Raw genomic sequence first — 12,314 nt, 5'->3', positions numbered from 1 at the left:
TTTTAGAACGTCCCCTCTTACATGATTTAAGTTTTTTAGATCTCTTAACAAAAATTCTATCAACATCATGGAGATCAAATTAAAAAGAAAAAAGATACAGTACAAAAATCCAAACCCTAAGATGAACACAGATTAGTCAACTAACTGTAATGTAATCGAGTGTGAGAGTTCTTGTCCCTTGGGGACCATTTTTCACCGAACCCTAAACGATGAACAGAGATTTCATTAGTCCTTCTGAAACCCTAATCTCTTCCAAGTCAAGACTGGACCGGACTGGACTGGACTAGAGTGGCATGACCAATTTGGCATTGTCCCGATCAAAAACCCGGAATGCGACGAACAAAATGGCGTCGTTTTCTCCTTCTTCTCGTCCCCACCAAGCGCAATCCCACTCAACCCACGAGGCCCACCTCATCTGCATGCCTGCCACGTGTATATCCGCCATGATAGCCAACTATCGTTCTCTGTTTACATGAAGATGGTTCTTCTTCCCAAAAAAGCTTTTAACAACTTCCGCTGGAACCGACCGCTTCAGGAAACTCCGGAGGGCCTAGCAGGGTGCGAATCCAACCCGACCCGAACAAATAATCACGTAATTAAACCCGCCTAGAAAAGCGCTTTTGTTTTTTTTTTTCCAGGTTTCCCCAACAAAAGTACTTGCTAAGGAAAAGCGAAAAATAAAGAAGTGGTTTTTAGGTTGCGAGAAGCAACATCATTATATGATGTGTGTGGCAATCTTATCCGGGCCGTCAATTGGAAACTAAAGCAAAACATACCCATCACCTTCTTCTACTCTTTCATCTCCACCAAATCCCACTCACTGAAATCTCTGTCACTGTCCATCTCCATCTCTCTCTCTCTCTCTCTCTCTCTCTCTAAAGCCATTACCATGCTGATCTCGCCCACCCCACTCTCTCTCATCTGTGCCCTCATACTCTGCATGCCCCTCGCCGTCGTCTTCACCGTCACCAGCCCCACCAACATTCCTCTCCAAATCCCCAAATCCTCAACCAAAGCCCACCGGAAACTAAACCTGACGCCTCTTCCTCCGCCTGCTCCGCTGCCTTTAGATGACGTATCTCTTTTACGAATCGCCGCCCGGGTTAACTCGAGGCCGCCCAGGTTCAAGAAGCCGAAAATCGCCTTCATGTTCCTCACCACCACCCCGCTGCCCTTCGCTCCTCTGTGGGAGCGATTCTTCAGTAAGGCCCCAAGTCGCTGTACAGAATCTACGTCCACGCCGACCCCAGATTCCCTTACGAGCCTCCTTTCTCCGGCGTCTTCGCCGGCCGGGTTATTCATTCGAAACCCGCCCAGCGGTTCACCCCCACTCTCATTTCCGCCACGCGCCGCCTACTCGCCCACGCGCTGCTCGACGATCCCCGGAACTCGATGTTCGCGCTGCTCACTCCCTCGTGCATCCCCCTCCACTCCTTCAACTTCACGTACCGGACCCTGGCCGCGTCGAAGAAGAGCTTCATCGAAATCCTCGACAACGAGATCGGGGCGTACGACAGGTGGGCGGCGCGTGGGCCGGACGCGATGCTCCCGCATGTGAGCCTGGAGGAGTTCCGGATCGGGTCGCAGTTTTGGGTCCTGAAGCGGAAGCACGCTCGGCTTGTGGTGAGTGACCAGCGGCTTTGGTCCAAGTTCAAGCTCCCGTGCGAGCGGTGGGACACGTGTTACCCTGAGGAAAATTACTTCCCTACCCTCCTCAACATGCGCGACCCAGACGGGTGCGTGCCTGCCACGCTCACGCACGTGGACTGGACCGGGAGGGTCGACGGCCACCCGGTGACGTACAACGCCTCCGACGTGGGCCCAGACCTGATCTGGTCGCTGAGGGAGGACAGGCCCAGGTACGGCGACGAGGTGAACGTCAACGCCACCGATTGGTCCGGCAGCGAACGCCACGATCCGTTTCTTTTCGCGAGGAAGTTCCCGCCGGACGCAATCGAGCCGTTGATGAGTATGGCGAGTGACGTCATTTTCAGAGACTAAATTAAGTGTTACTTTTTGTGGGTAATTCCGTAATTGTACTTATATATAGAAGTTAAAACAAAAAAAAGAAAAGAAAAATCAAATCCGGGAACAAACCCGGTGGGCTTTGAGGACTTAATTGTATATCTATTTTTAGTTTTTTTGTTTTTTCATTTCCAAAAAGGGAAAACGTGTTTGGGTAGCCAAATTTGATGCTTTTTTTTTTTTTTTTTTCTAATTCTTAATTTAGGGTTTCTTGGTTTAGCTAGCTTTTTAAGAGTGGGAAGGTGGTACACTATCTTTAGGCTTTTGCAGATTCGTTTCCTTTGGGGATCGTCAAAGAGTGTACACGGCCTTTTGTGGCAGGCAAATCAAAAAGGCCCGCCCCCGCTCCCGCCCTTTTGCCGACTTAAAACGACGGACGACTCAGATATTTTGGTGGGGGGTAGGTTTTAGTGTTGTGGGAAGGCGCGTGGGATTTTCGTGTTTATGTTTGACCTATGAATGGACGACGCGTGTCGCGGTGCGATCTACGAAACTATGAAAGCAATGGGGGATGGGTTGGTAGGTACTAGGTAACCTTGTAATGTTGGGGGAGAATTTTCATGTGCACAGTTTGGTCAGCTTTATTTAAGGTAGGACTGGGTAAATTTAGAAATTTAATTTATGGTATATGATATTGGTTGGATAAGTTAATGATTATTATTATTAGTGCTTTAAAATTGAGCTAGATAAGGTATGGTATCATGCTCTGATAAAAAAAAAGAAAAAAAAAAAGGGAAAATGCTATTTGGGGGTGTTTGGATTTTCCTGGATTAGGGAATGGAATAGGGATAATTCTTAATACTCGGATAAGGCCAAGCGGTAGCCTTGCTAGGAAAAGGAATCTTCTTTGTTTGCTCGGTGAAACAAAAATATATAGAGTTCTTCAAAGATTAGACTATTTGTCTTAGTAGACCGGACAAAACGCAGTGTTGTGGTAACACAAACCATTACCACGACACAAAGTTTGCTTCGTATTTTATTCAAAATTTAAGGTTTTACTGTTTTAAAACCAATTTTTTCCCCATTAATTTTGCGGTTATGCTGTTGTCATCTTACAATTTGATGACTGCACCCCAGTTGAGTTCGCCTTCTATTAATCACACGATGTCGTTGACACTTTGCGCAGCCCGGACCGTGCAAACAAGTTGCGAACAATTTAACATTAACGTCGAAATCACCGAAGCATTTTTCACCCAATTAGCTTTGCAGAAAACTATTATTTACGTACTTATTTTAAGATAAATATAATATTGGGTATGGGAATCTTGTGCTAGTGTAGCTTTACCTTGAGAGTTGAGACACATCCTTTTCAATCTTGCAGAAAATAAGGAAGCTTTCCTTATCGTTTTCTCTTTTTCAATTTAAAGAATCAATCTCTTAGTTTAGATGGATAGTGACTGCCGAGTTCAAACTGGAGCCCAACTTTAATTTGGATCATAACGGGAGAGGCCCAAAATAATTAAAGTAACTCACTAGCCGAAACTCTAATGGTCTGTTTATAATCTGACTGTGGATCATAATGTGGTAGAAGCCCGTTCATTGATTTATTAATGGGGTTTCACCACGAGTTGGGGAAATCAAGCTTATATGAAATTAACCGAGTAGGTGGACACAACTCGCTGAACTAAAAAAGGTTACATATCGTTTCAAAAATAAAAAAGGTTACATATTCCCTTTTTTAAAAAAAGTTACATATTCTCCGGGCACGTTTACTTACTTGAAATAAGAGTAAATGATTACCGGGTAAAACTATTCCTACGTTTACTAACACATAAAGGAATCAGAATGATTTCGGGTAAAAGTATTCATGTGTTTACTAACACATGAAGGAATCAGAATAGGTGTAGGTCTCACCTCCTTATAAGAAATCGATTCCTGAATACTCAGGAATTTGATTACGAATTTGGGGGGGGGGGGGGGAGATGGGGAGATGGGTTTAGGAATCAACTCCTCCATAATTAATACCGATTCATTTCTTCTCTCATTCCAGTTGTCTCCGATTCATGATTATTTTCCATTCCAAATAAGTAAACGTACAATCAGAGGAATATTCTTGAAGGATTCAGGTATTCGATTATATGTTACATACCTTCAGTAAATTATTTCACGTTCATTTCATTCCTTCAGAAATTCGATTACATGGTGCGGTCATGGCTTCAATTCAATAATACGTTCGAATTCAACGACTCATAGGTGGGAATGTAGGATATAAGTGAATATGAACCATTGGTTCATGGTCGGAATCAGGTTGAAAAGGCCTAGGTTACAATGATTATAGGTGAAACAAAGTACTACCCATACAGACCCAAAATCATAAATTACATTGTCCAAAATCAATCAAGATGGGGACACAGGACAATGATGAAAAAAAGAAACCCAAAAATTAACCACCAATGTGTTAAAAGCAAAAACAAGGATGAGGGGAGGCCCAGAATTATGAGAGCCTCATACATAGAGATGAGATCTATACTCATCTGCTCCATATCATTGAATAACTCCAGAAAGAGAAAGGTTCGCAGAGTGGTCCTCAAATTGGGACCCGGATCCTCTCCTCATGACGTGCTTCCTCGCATTTTCTCATGAGTTTTTTTAGGGTGAGGCTATTGCCACCTTATAATTTTCTTTGTTCACCCTTCTTGCTCATTACACCCTACATTTTAATTTTAATTATTAAATTTACTTATCCAACTCATTTCTATTTCCAGGAATATCCTCCATCATATGACATATCAAATTAAAAAAGAAATTTTGTTTAACGAAAATTTCTCATTTAATTTATATCAATTAAAAAGACGTCCTAAAATATATTAAAGTTCCTAATAAAATCATAATTTGATTTACTTCAATTTTTTTTATTTTTGTCCATTCAGTTTCAATGTTCGTTTATTTCAATCCATATTAAAAAAATTAGTAAGTGCTACTATGAGCAATGAAAAAAAGATTGATTTTTTTTCTTCGTGTTTTAAATTTTTTACTTTCAGTGTTTATAAAGGTATTATAAAGATTTTGATGAAGTTAACACTAATGGTTTTGTGAATTAACGATGAGGAGGCAACAAAAAGATAAAAAAGAAAATTGTAATAAATTGAAATTTGGATGGAGAAGATGAAGATTAATGTTATCAGAAGAGAAATTAAGTAGTTTTGTATTTAATTAGTTATGTATTTAGTTTTCCTTAAAAATTTAAATTTTAGAAAATTAATGTACTTATTAGTCATTTTGCATTTGGGTAATATAGTCTTTCAATAATTCAAATATTTGTAGGGTGAACAAAGAAAATGGTAGGGTGGCAATAGCCGCACCCATTTTTCTATTGGAATCTCTAAATTTACTCACTTGACCTCTATGCTTTCTACACCTCTTATCAAATTTTCAAATACTAAATTTACTCATTAAACCTCACTAAAGTTCCTCAAATAACCTCGCTCATATAATTAATTTACAAACAAACTAAGATCTTTATAATAAAAAATTTAGTCATTTCAATGATTTAATTAGTCTATAAATCTTAATTACATCTCCATTCCTTAATCAGACAACATAAATCTCTTATCCAATAAAAAAAAATCAAACACAAGGTATTGAGTTTTAAAAATTAATAAAAATAAAATAACATGAAATATTATGTGATTTTTTTTATTTACTTTTTCTTTTTTAGCTGTTAAAAAAAAATTAATAATTTTTTCTTAATGTTCTCTATTTTCTGTACCTCATGATTAATTATTTAAATATTTATTTATTTTTTTTTATTTGCTAGCTCTTTTTTTTTCTTCTTCTTTTTACAAATATAATAGATAGATTTAGGTTTAGGGTATAATACAATTTATTTTGTTCTCCCTGACCAATATGCGTTCAATATGCATATCATACATTTTTATCTTAATCATAGTTTTATTTCTTAATATATATATATATATATATATATATATGAATGTTTTAATGAGTATGTAGTGAAATTGGAAAATGAAAATAGATAGGGAAAATAATAAAGAATGCAATCTAATATTATTGAATTGGAAAGTCTAGAGAAAATAAATATAACCATTTTTTTGGTATAATTATTGTCCATAATAGTCATTTTATAGTAGGTTATATATGTCATTTAATAATTCATAATAGAGTGAGGTCAAGTGAGCAGATTTGGAGGTCCCAATAGAAACTCTCTTTTCTCATAGTTTAGTTCTGACTGGTCATTTAGATCATGCGGCCAGGAATCAAAGCACATTCTTTTATATAATACTAGATAGCCCCACACACTATGTGTGTGAAAATTGAATTATTTTTTTTTCTTAATACGGAGTGGGAAGTTATGTACAGGAGTGGATAGTTTTTTATGGAATGATAGAAGTCGGTAGATTGATTATCTGTTTCTCAATTTTTTTAATTTTTTTTTTCTGTTTATTTTATAATTTAACTATATTACCTATATTTGTTTTATGAGTTGTATAGTTTTTTAATATTTCAGGGTCATTTTGGTACATTTTTTCTGCTTTGGCTAACAAAGTCTGTTCTCTTAATAATAGTATAGATTTATAAGTATTGGAATTTTCGAATCAAGAATTGTTAGATTAGTTCCCTGGATGAACGCACTACTTATGACTTGCAATCTAACTGTTTGCAACCCCGAAATTTCAATATTTTAGAGTACGGTAAAATTTTTGATTTCTTGTAATTGTAGAATAAATATATTTATAGATGCGTGATGACCTATCTCTCTTCAACCCCATAATAGCAAAGAGCTACGGTTGTTCTTTCAATGTTCATTTCATTTTCATTAGGTAACCTATAATTTTTGTGGTTACTCTTGCATTTCGAAGTTGTTTGAATTCCTTCGTTTAACCATAAAATAAAAATTGAACCCGGTATCACTCTAATACTACTAGAGCTCTTTTTGTCAATAGTACTATTTAGGCCTGGAATCTAGAACTGCAAAACCAATCCAAAGCGTAACGAAAAATCCAATTTGGTTCGGTTTTCTATTTTTTCCAGTTCAGTTCTTTATACTGCTAGATTGGTTCATTTATGGTTCAAATTACATAAATATGCACAGTTTCAAAAGACGAGTGTCCTTGTATAAGTGGTTGTTTGGCCGAGCTTATTTCCTTAAAATAAACTTGGCCATAGTAAATCACAGACTAACTTTATAATCCAAACGAACAATACTCTCATTTTTGTTTCTCACATTGTCGATCAAAACCCTAAAATACAACGACCACTCTCAATCTCTCATCTCTCAAACCAAGAAACCCGATTAAAACTCCAAAATTCTTCAATTCTACATCTCTCTAAGTCTCTCACATCTTAAATTCTTCATCCCCAATTCAAACCCCTAAATTCTCGACCTCTCTCGGTCTCCGAACTCTTATCTCTAACGAACACACTCTCTTCATCCCCAAATTGCTGTAAATTGCAACCTTGAAAACCGAAGATGCTGAGGCAGGAATAGCAAGCTCGCGACGTGAAACGACTCGATCCCGAAATTGGACCAAAGCATTATTACTAGCCACACTTAAAATGAATTACAATTAGAACAAACAATTATCTCAGAACACTGAGCTATCAATATCCCACTAAAATTACAGTCACAATGGTTTCAAAATAACATCACAAAGGTAAAAATATTTCTTTATCGAGTAAACTTCCAAACAAATAAGATCAACCCAAAGGTCTTGTAATTACATGATTTTGCTGAAAACAAAGGTTATAGCACATATTTATACAATGTAATAATAATGAGTTGTTATTACACACCAGTTAGCTATGTCATGAACTCATGGTTATCAAAGCATTGGGCTAAGCTCGATATACTAATAATGAGTTGTCATTGCCCGCCCGTTAGCTATGTCATGACTATCAAAGCCTGATATACTAATTATTAGTATCTGCCATTGCACACATGTTAGCTATGTCATGGTTATTTAAGCTTATGGCTACCTCTGGAGTAGTTGTTAAATAACACAAGTTTTGGGTCTTATTATTATATATATAAACTCTCGCTTTTGGAGATTCCTTTCCCTTTGGGGATTATGAAGGAGTGCTTTTGTGATAAAAAAAAAAAAAAGGCCGCAGTTTTGTGGCAGCCCAATAAAAAGGCCCGACTCATTTGCCAACTTTTAACTTTGATATTTTGGTTGCGAATGGACTTTACATCTCTACTGCTATAAAGGAAAACTAAAGTTTGGCGTTATATGTTCTTTGAATAAAATAAATTTAATTCATATAAAAAGTATTCAAATGTCATAATGGTAAAATACTAAAATTAAATAAAAGAAAATTAGAAAATAAAAGGAAGAGTAGGTCAAACAGACGATTTCAATCCAAAAATTGTTGTAGACAATTCCTATTTTTTTTTTTTTTTTGAAAGGGGCTGGTGCGGCTGTTCTCAAGTCTTGATTAATGAAATTGCAGAATAAAAGGGGGGAACGTAGAGCCTGAACCCCTTATTACAATGAGCATAAGCATAAAGAGAACATCCTGAAATAATATCAGGAGTCTCCACTAAATCTATAACGTCCCGAACCTAAATTCACCGGTTTACTAGTCGTTGGATAGTAAACGACAATTTGTTTTACCTTTACTCTTTTTCGGTAACTTTAGTGGCCCTAAATAGTTGACTTTTTGTTCGGGTTAAAATTTGAGAAAATGTTCTTCATGAAAGTTGTAGAGGACGTTAAACCGAGCTCGTGCATATGTGGTACGTAAAAATCAGAGTTCGTATGCCATAGTTATAAGGGAAATACGAAAGTTACTGTAGCAAGTAGATGGTATATATTCGAATTTCTACTGTGGCCGGGTAATTTTTTTCCCCCCTCCCCTGCGCATATTTTTCTCTCTCTCTTCCCCGAGTTCTCTCGATTTCTCTCTTCTCTGCAACTCTTCTGTTCTCTCAACTCAGGCCACCAAATGACGTGAAACGAAGCTTCACCGACGCGTCTCCTCCTCCTCATCACGCTGGTGGTCGTCGGTCGTCACGCCGTCGCCGGAAAAGGAAGAACCGAGGCCGTGAAGTTTACTGTAGCAGCTCGAGTTTTCTGGAAAATTTTCCATATTCCGGCCAACCCAGGCGAAGTTTCTTGGCCTATTTTGCAAGCCTTGAGTCGTAGACCACATCCCTCCAAGATTTCTTCCGGAAAACACAAAGAAAACGACGGATCGAAGGTTTGATCTTTGAAACTCAAACCGGGTTACTGTTTCCATAATTGTTGACCTAGTTCTAGTTGTTTTCTCGGTTTGTGGTAGTGGAGAAAAGTGTTTGGAATGATGAGATGATTGTGCTACCAAAATTTGGTGGCCATCGGAGCTGCCGACGGTGGCGCGTGAATCCCACGCGCCGTCACTGTAGCAGGCGCGTGGCGGCGCCTCCGGCTGCTATTTGACTTCAGCTTTTAGCCCATTATATTCTACAAATATTATAGAGCTTATATATGAAGTTTGGTGAAGATTGGTGAGCTTTTGAATTTATTAGGAATTTTCAAAGATTATGAGTTTCGGTTATCGATTTACGAGAATCCGACCGTCGGATATCTCTCGGTTCTGCCTTGGAACCTTTAAATTAACGAATTGGTCTTAGAGGTATAATTTGGGTTGAATCCGAGAAGAAGTGGAGATGTGATTATGAGGATTTGATTTTAGGAATCGTATTAAATTATTGAAGAATTCTTCACGGAATATAATTGTGTACAGGACGACGTACCGAGCTATTGCTCGATGACGGGACACGAATGCGTGATCGTCGGAATAGTACTGTGAGTTGACTTTTATTTTTAAATATTGATGCATGCATTTATTTTCTTAAATAATGCTCTAGTTTTAATCATATTACTTATTGAGCAAATGATTTGATTTTCGGAATTCGATCTCGGTTTATCTCGTAGATTTGCTCTTGATAATGAGTTTCAAAGGTTGATTATGATTTATAATATTATTTGACAAATTGCTTATTTCTGAGATAATTGTCGGAATTAAGTATATTTCTAATCGCCGATTTAAGTTCCTGGAAGATTTTCGAGACGAGTTTCGATGGAGTTGGATTTTCTCATTTATTTATTGACTTCGGTTTTGGCATCGGGAATGCCTAATTAAGGACTTTGGATTTGGTTGGTTTCTTGGAGATTTTGAGAGATTTTTGGAAATGAGATTTGCTTATACTAATTTCCGATTTCGGTTACGGATTTGAGAATATTTTGGGCGTGTGGGACACACCGTCGATTTATTTCTATTTCTTACTTAATTATTTTGAGATTGAGAGTAATCTTGGCGTGCAGGGTCACGTCGTTGAATACATGGTTTCTATCTCGTGAGAAATGTGGGGAAGCTACATGGATTTACTGGTTTTCGATGATTTTTTCTTCCTCACCATACGCGGGTCATGTGATTAGGTCTCCTCCTCACAGACTTTGTGTTTGTGAGTGGCAGTTGAGGTAACTTATTCTCCTCCTCACTTACTTTGTGTATGTGAGTGGCAGTCGAGGTGATTTATTCTCCTCCTCACGTGGGTGGCAGTCGAGGTCATATTCTCCTCATCAAACAATCTATGTGTGAATGGAAGTTGAGGTTATTAGTTCTCCTCCTCGCACAATCTATGTGTGAGTGGCAGTCGAGGGTAGGTAGAGCCTGGGAGGCTCCATTACCCGTATGGTGATATTTCTTCCCCATATCCTATCATTACTTGACTAGCGGGGCCTAGTCTGATTTCCGTTTAACCAGCGGGGCTGGTCTTATTTTGTTGAGTATCGGAGTTTCCACCCTTCCTTTCAGTTGTTTGGGACTAGCGGAGCTAGTCGGTTTTTCTTGAGCGGAACTCCTTTTGTTTCGTTTTCCTAAATCAGTGCATGCATCGGGAGATTTTTTAATAAATTAAATGTGGGAAAGTATAAAATCTCTTTTGTTTAAAATTGCTTATTATTGTCCACTCACACTAACGTGTCTTCAATACTTTCCCCTAGGCCCTTCGGTTTCAAATGCCCAGTTTGCAGGTGAATTAGTTGGGGTCGGGCGTACACGGAGTTGAGGCATAGTCAACAGCATGGCTTCCGCGTTTGCCTTTGAGTTAGGTTGTCTTTATTTACCTTTCTATTAGAATTGCTCTGATTACCTAAGGGATATATGTTTTTCAAGTTGAGGTTTGTGTTTTGTGAATTGGAGATTGATGTTGAGTTGGGTGATTATACGCATTTTTATGCGGGTAATTATATCTAAAATACTAGAACTAAGCTAATCCTCAAGTTAATTATTATGTAATTAATCTACTTTTATTTATTTTGTAGGAAATAAGCAGAGTTGCAAAAACGAGAAAAGAATGGCGCGAAAATGGTGAAGATTTGAGTTTTCGATGAAAGGACAAAATTGTGGATATGTTAATTGCTTGATTAAGCTTAATTACTTAATTAAGCTTAATTGGTTAATTAACCAAGACACAAAACGTGCTGCACACAATGAAATTATGGGTTGATTACCCATTGATTAATTGCTCACTTGACACGTGGCAATTTTTCCTTTTCATTCACTTGCCAAATGCTAATAGCACGTGGCCTTCATTCAATTAATCATCAAATCCTTACCTCTTCTTCCTTTCACGAACTGAAGGCTCCCAGATATTTATCACACTTGCTCACGCGCGGATTTTGTTTTGCTTTTGGCCCACCAATTAAGTTTTGACACGCAGAGCTTATCTGTTTCTTTAGCTCGTAGACCACACAACCCAGCCACATATATATTCTCATATACTCCTTGCCCAGGGAAGAGAGAAACAGCGCCGCACCCATCCCCTTTCTCTCTCTCACCGAACCACCCACCTCCAACCATTTCTCTATATTTTCTTCACTATTCCACCCCAAGACTTCATCAATTCCACAAGATTCAAAGAGGAGCCCAAACATCAAGAGCTTCATAAACATCAAATTTGGGTAAAAGTGGGAGCCATAAATCAAGGCTAGCCATAATTGCTCTATAGCAATTTGCGGCTTGTTCTTGTTACTCTCTACTTCTCTTCACTTTTTTCTCTTTCAATTATGTATTTTGATGTTAGTTTGGTGATGGGTAGTGAGTAGTTTTGTTGTTGGGGGCTAGGGTTGTGTGCCCTAGTCCAAATTTTATGTAAAGAATGCCTATTTTAATGTCATGATGCAATTTAATTTGTTGGATGCTTATATCAATTTTTGTTGGGTTAAAATGCATGTCTAGGAGCCTAGTCAACTCTAGGGTGTGTATTTTGAGCATGTCTAGGATGGAGTTAGAGGCTTGACCCCCTCTAATTCTTAAGCTAGAAACCTTCAATTTCGTATTCGAGG

The 12,314-nt window shown here is 38.1% G+C and overlaps 1 protein-coding gene across 1 annotated transcript; it reads left to right on the top strand.

Moving 5' to 3' along the window:
* Positions 1–739: 739 nt before the first annotated feature.
* Positions 740–2,148, top strand: LOC112173066 (glycosyltransferase BC10). Its single transcript, XM_024310611.2, is given in 2 exon segments — positions 740–1,205; positions 1,208–2,148. Coding segments are annotated over 2 exon segments (1,110 nt in total). The 5' UTR covers positions 740–889; the 3' UTR covers positions 2,002–2,148.
* Positions 2,149–12,314: the final 10,166 nt, after the last annotated feature.

This window comes from Rosa chinensis, chromosome 6 (assembly GCF_002994745.2).
Source record: "Rosa chinensis cultivar Old Blush chromosome 6, RchiOBHm-V2, whole genome shotgun sequence".
Classification (NCBI taxonomy): Eukaryota; Viridiplantae; Streptophyta; class Magnoliopsida; order Rosales; family Rosaceae; genus Rosa; species Rosa chinensis.
This window is presented reverse-complemented; position numbering and strand designations above follow the sequence as displayed.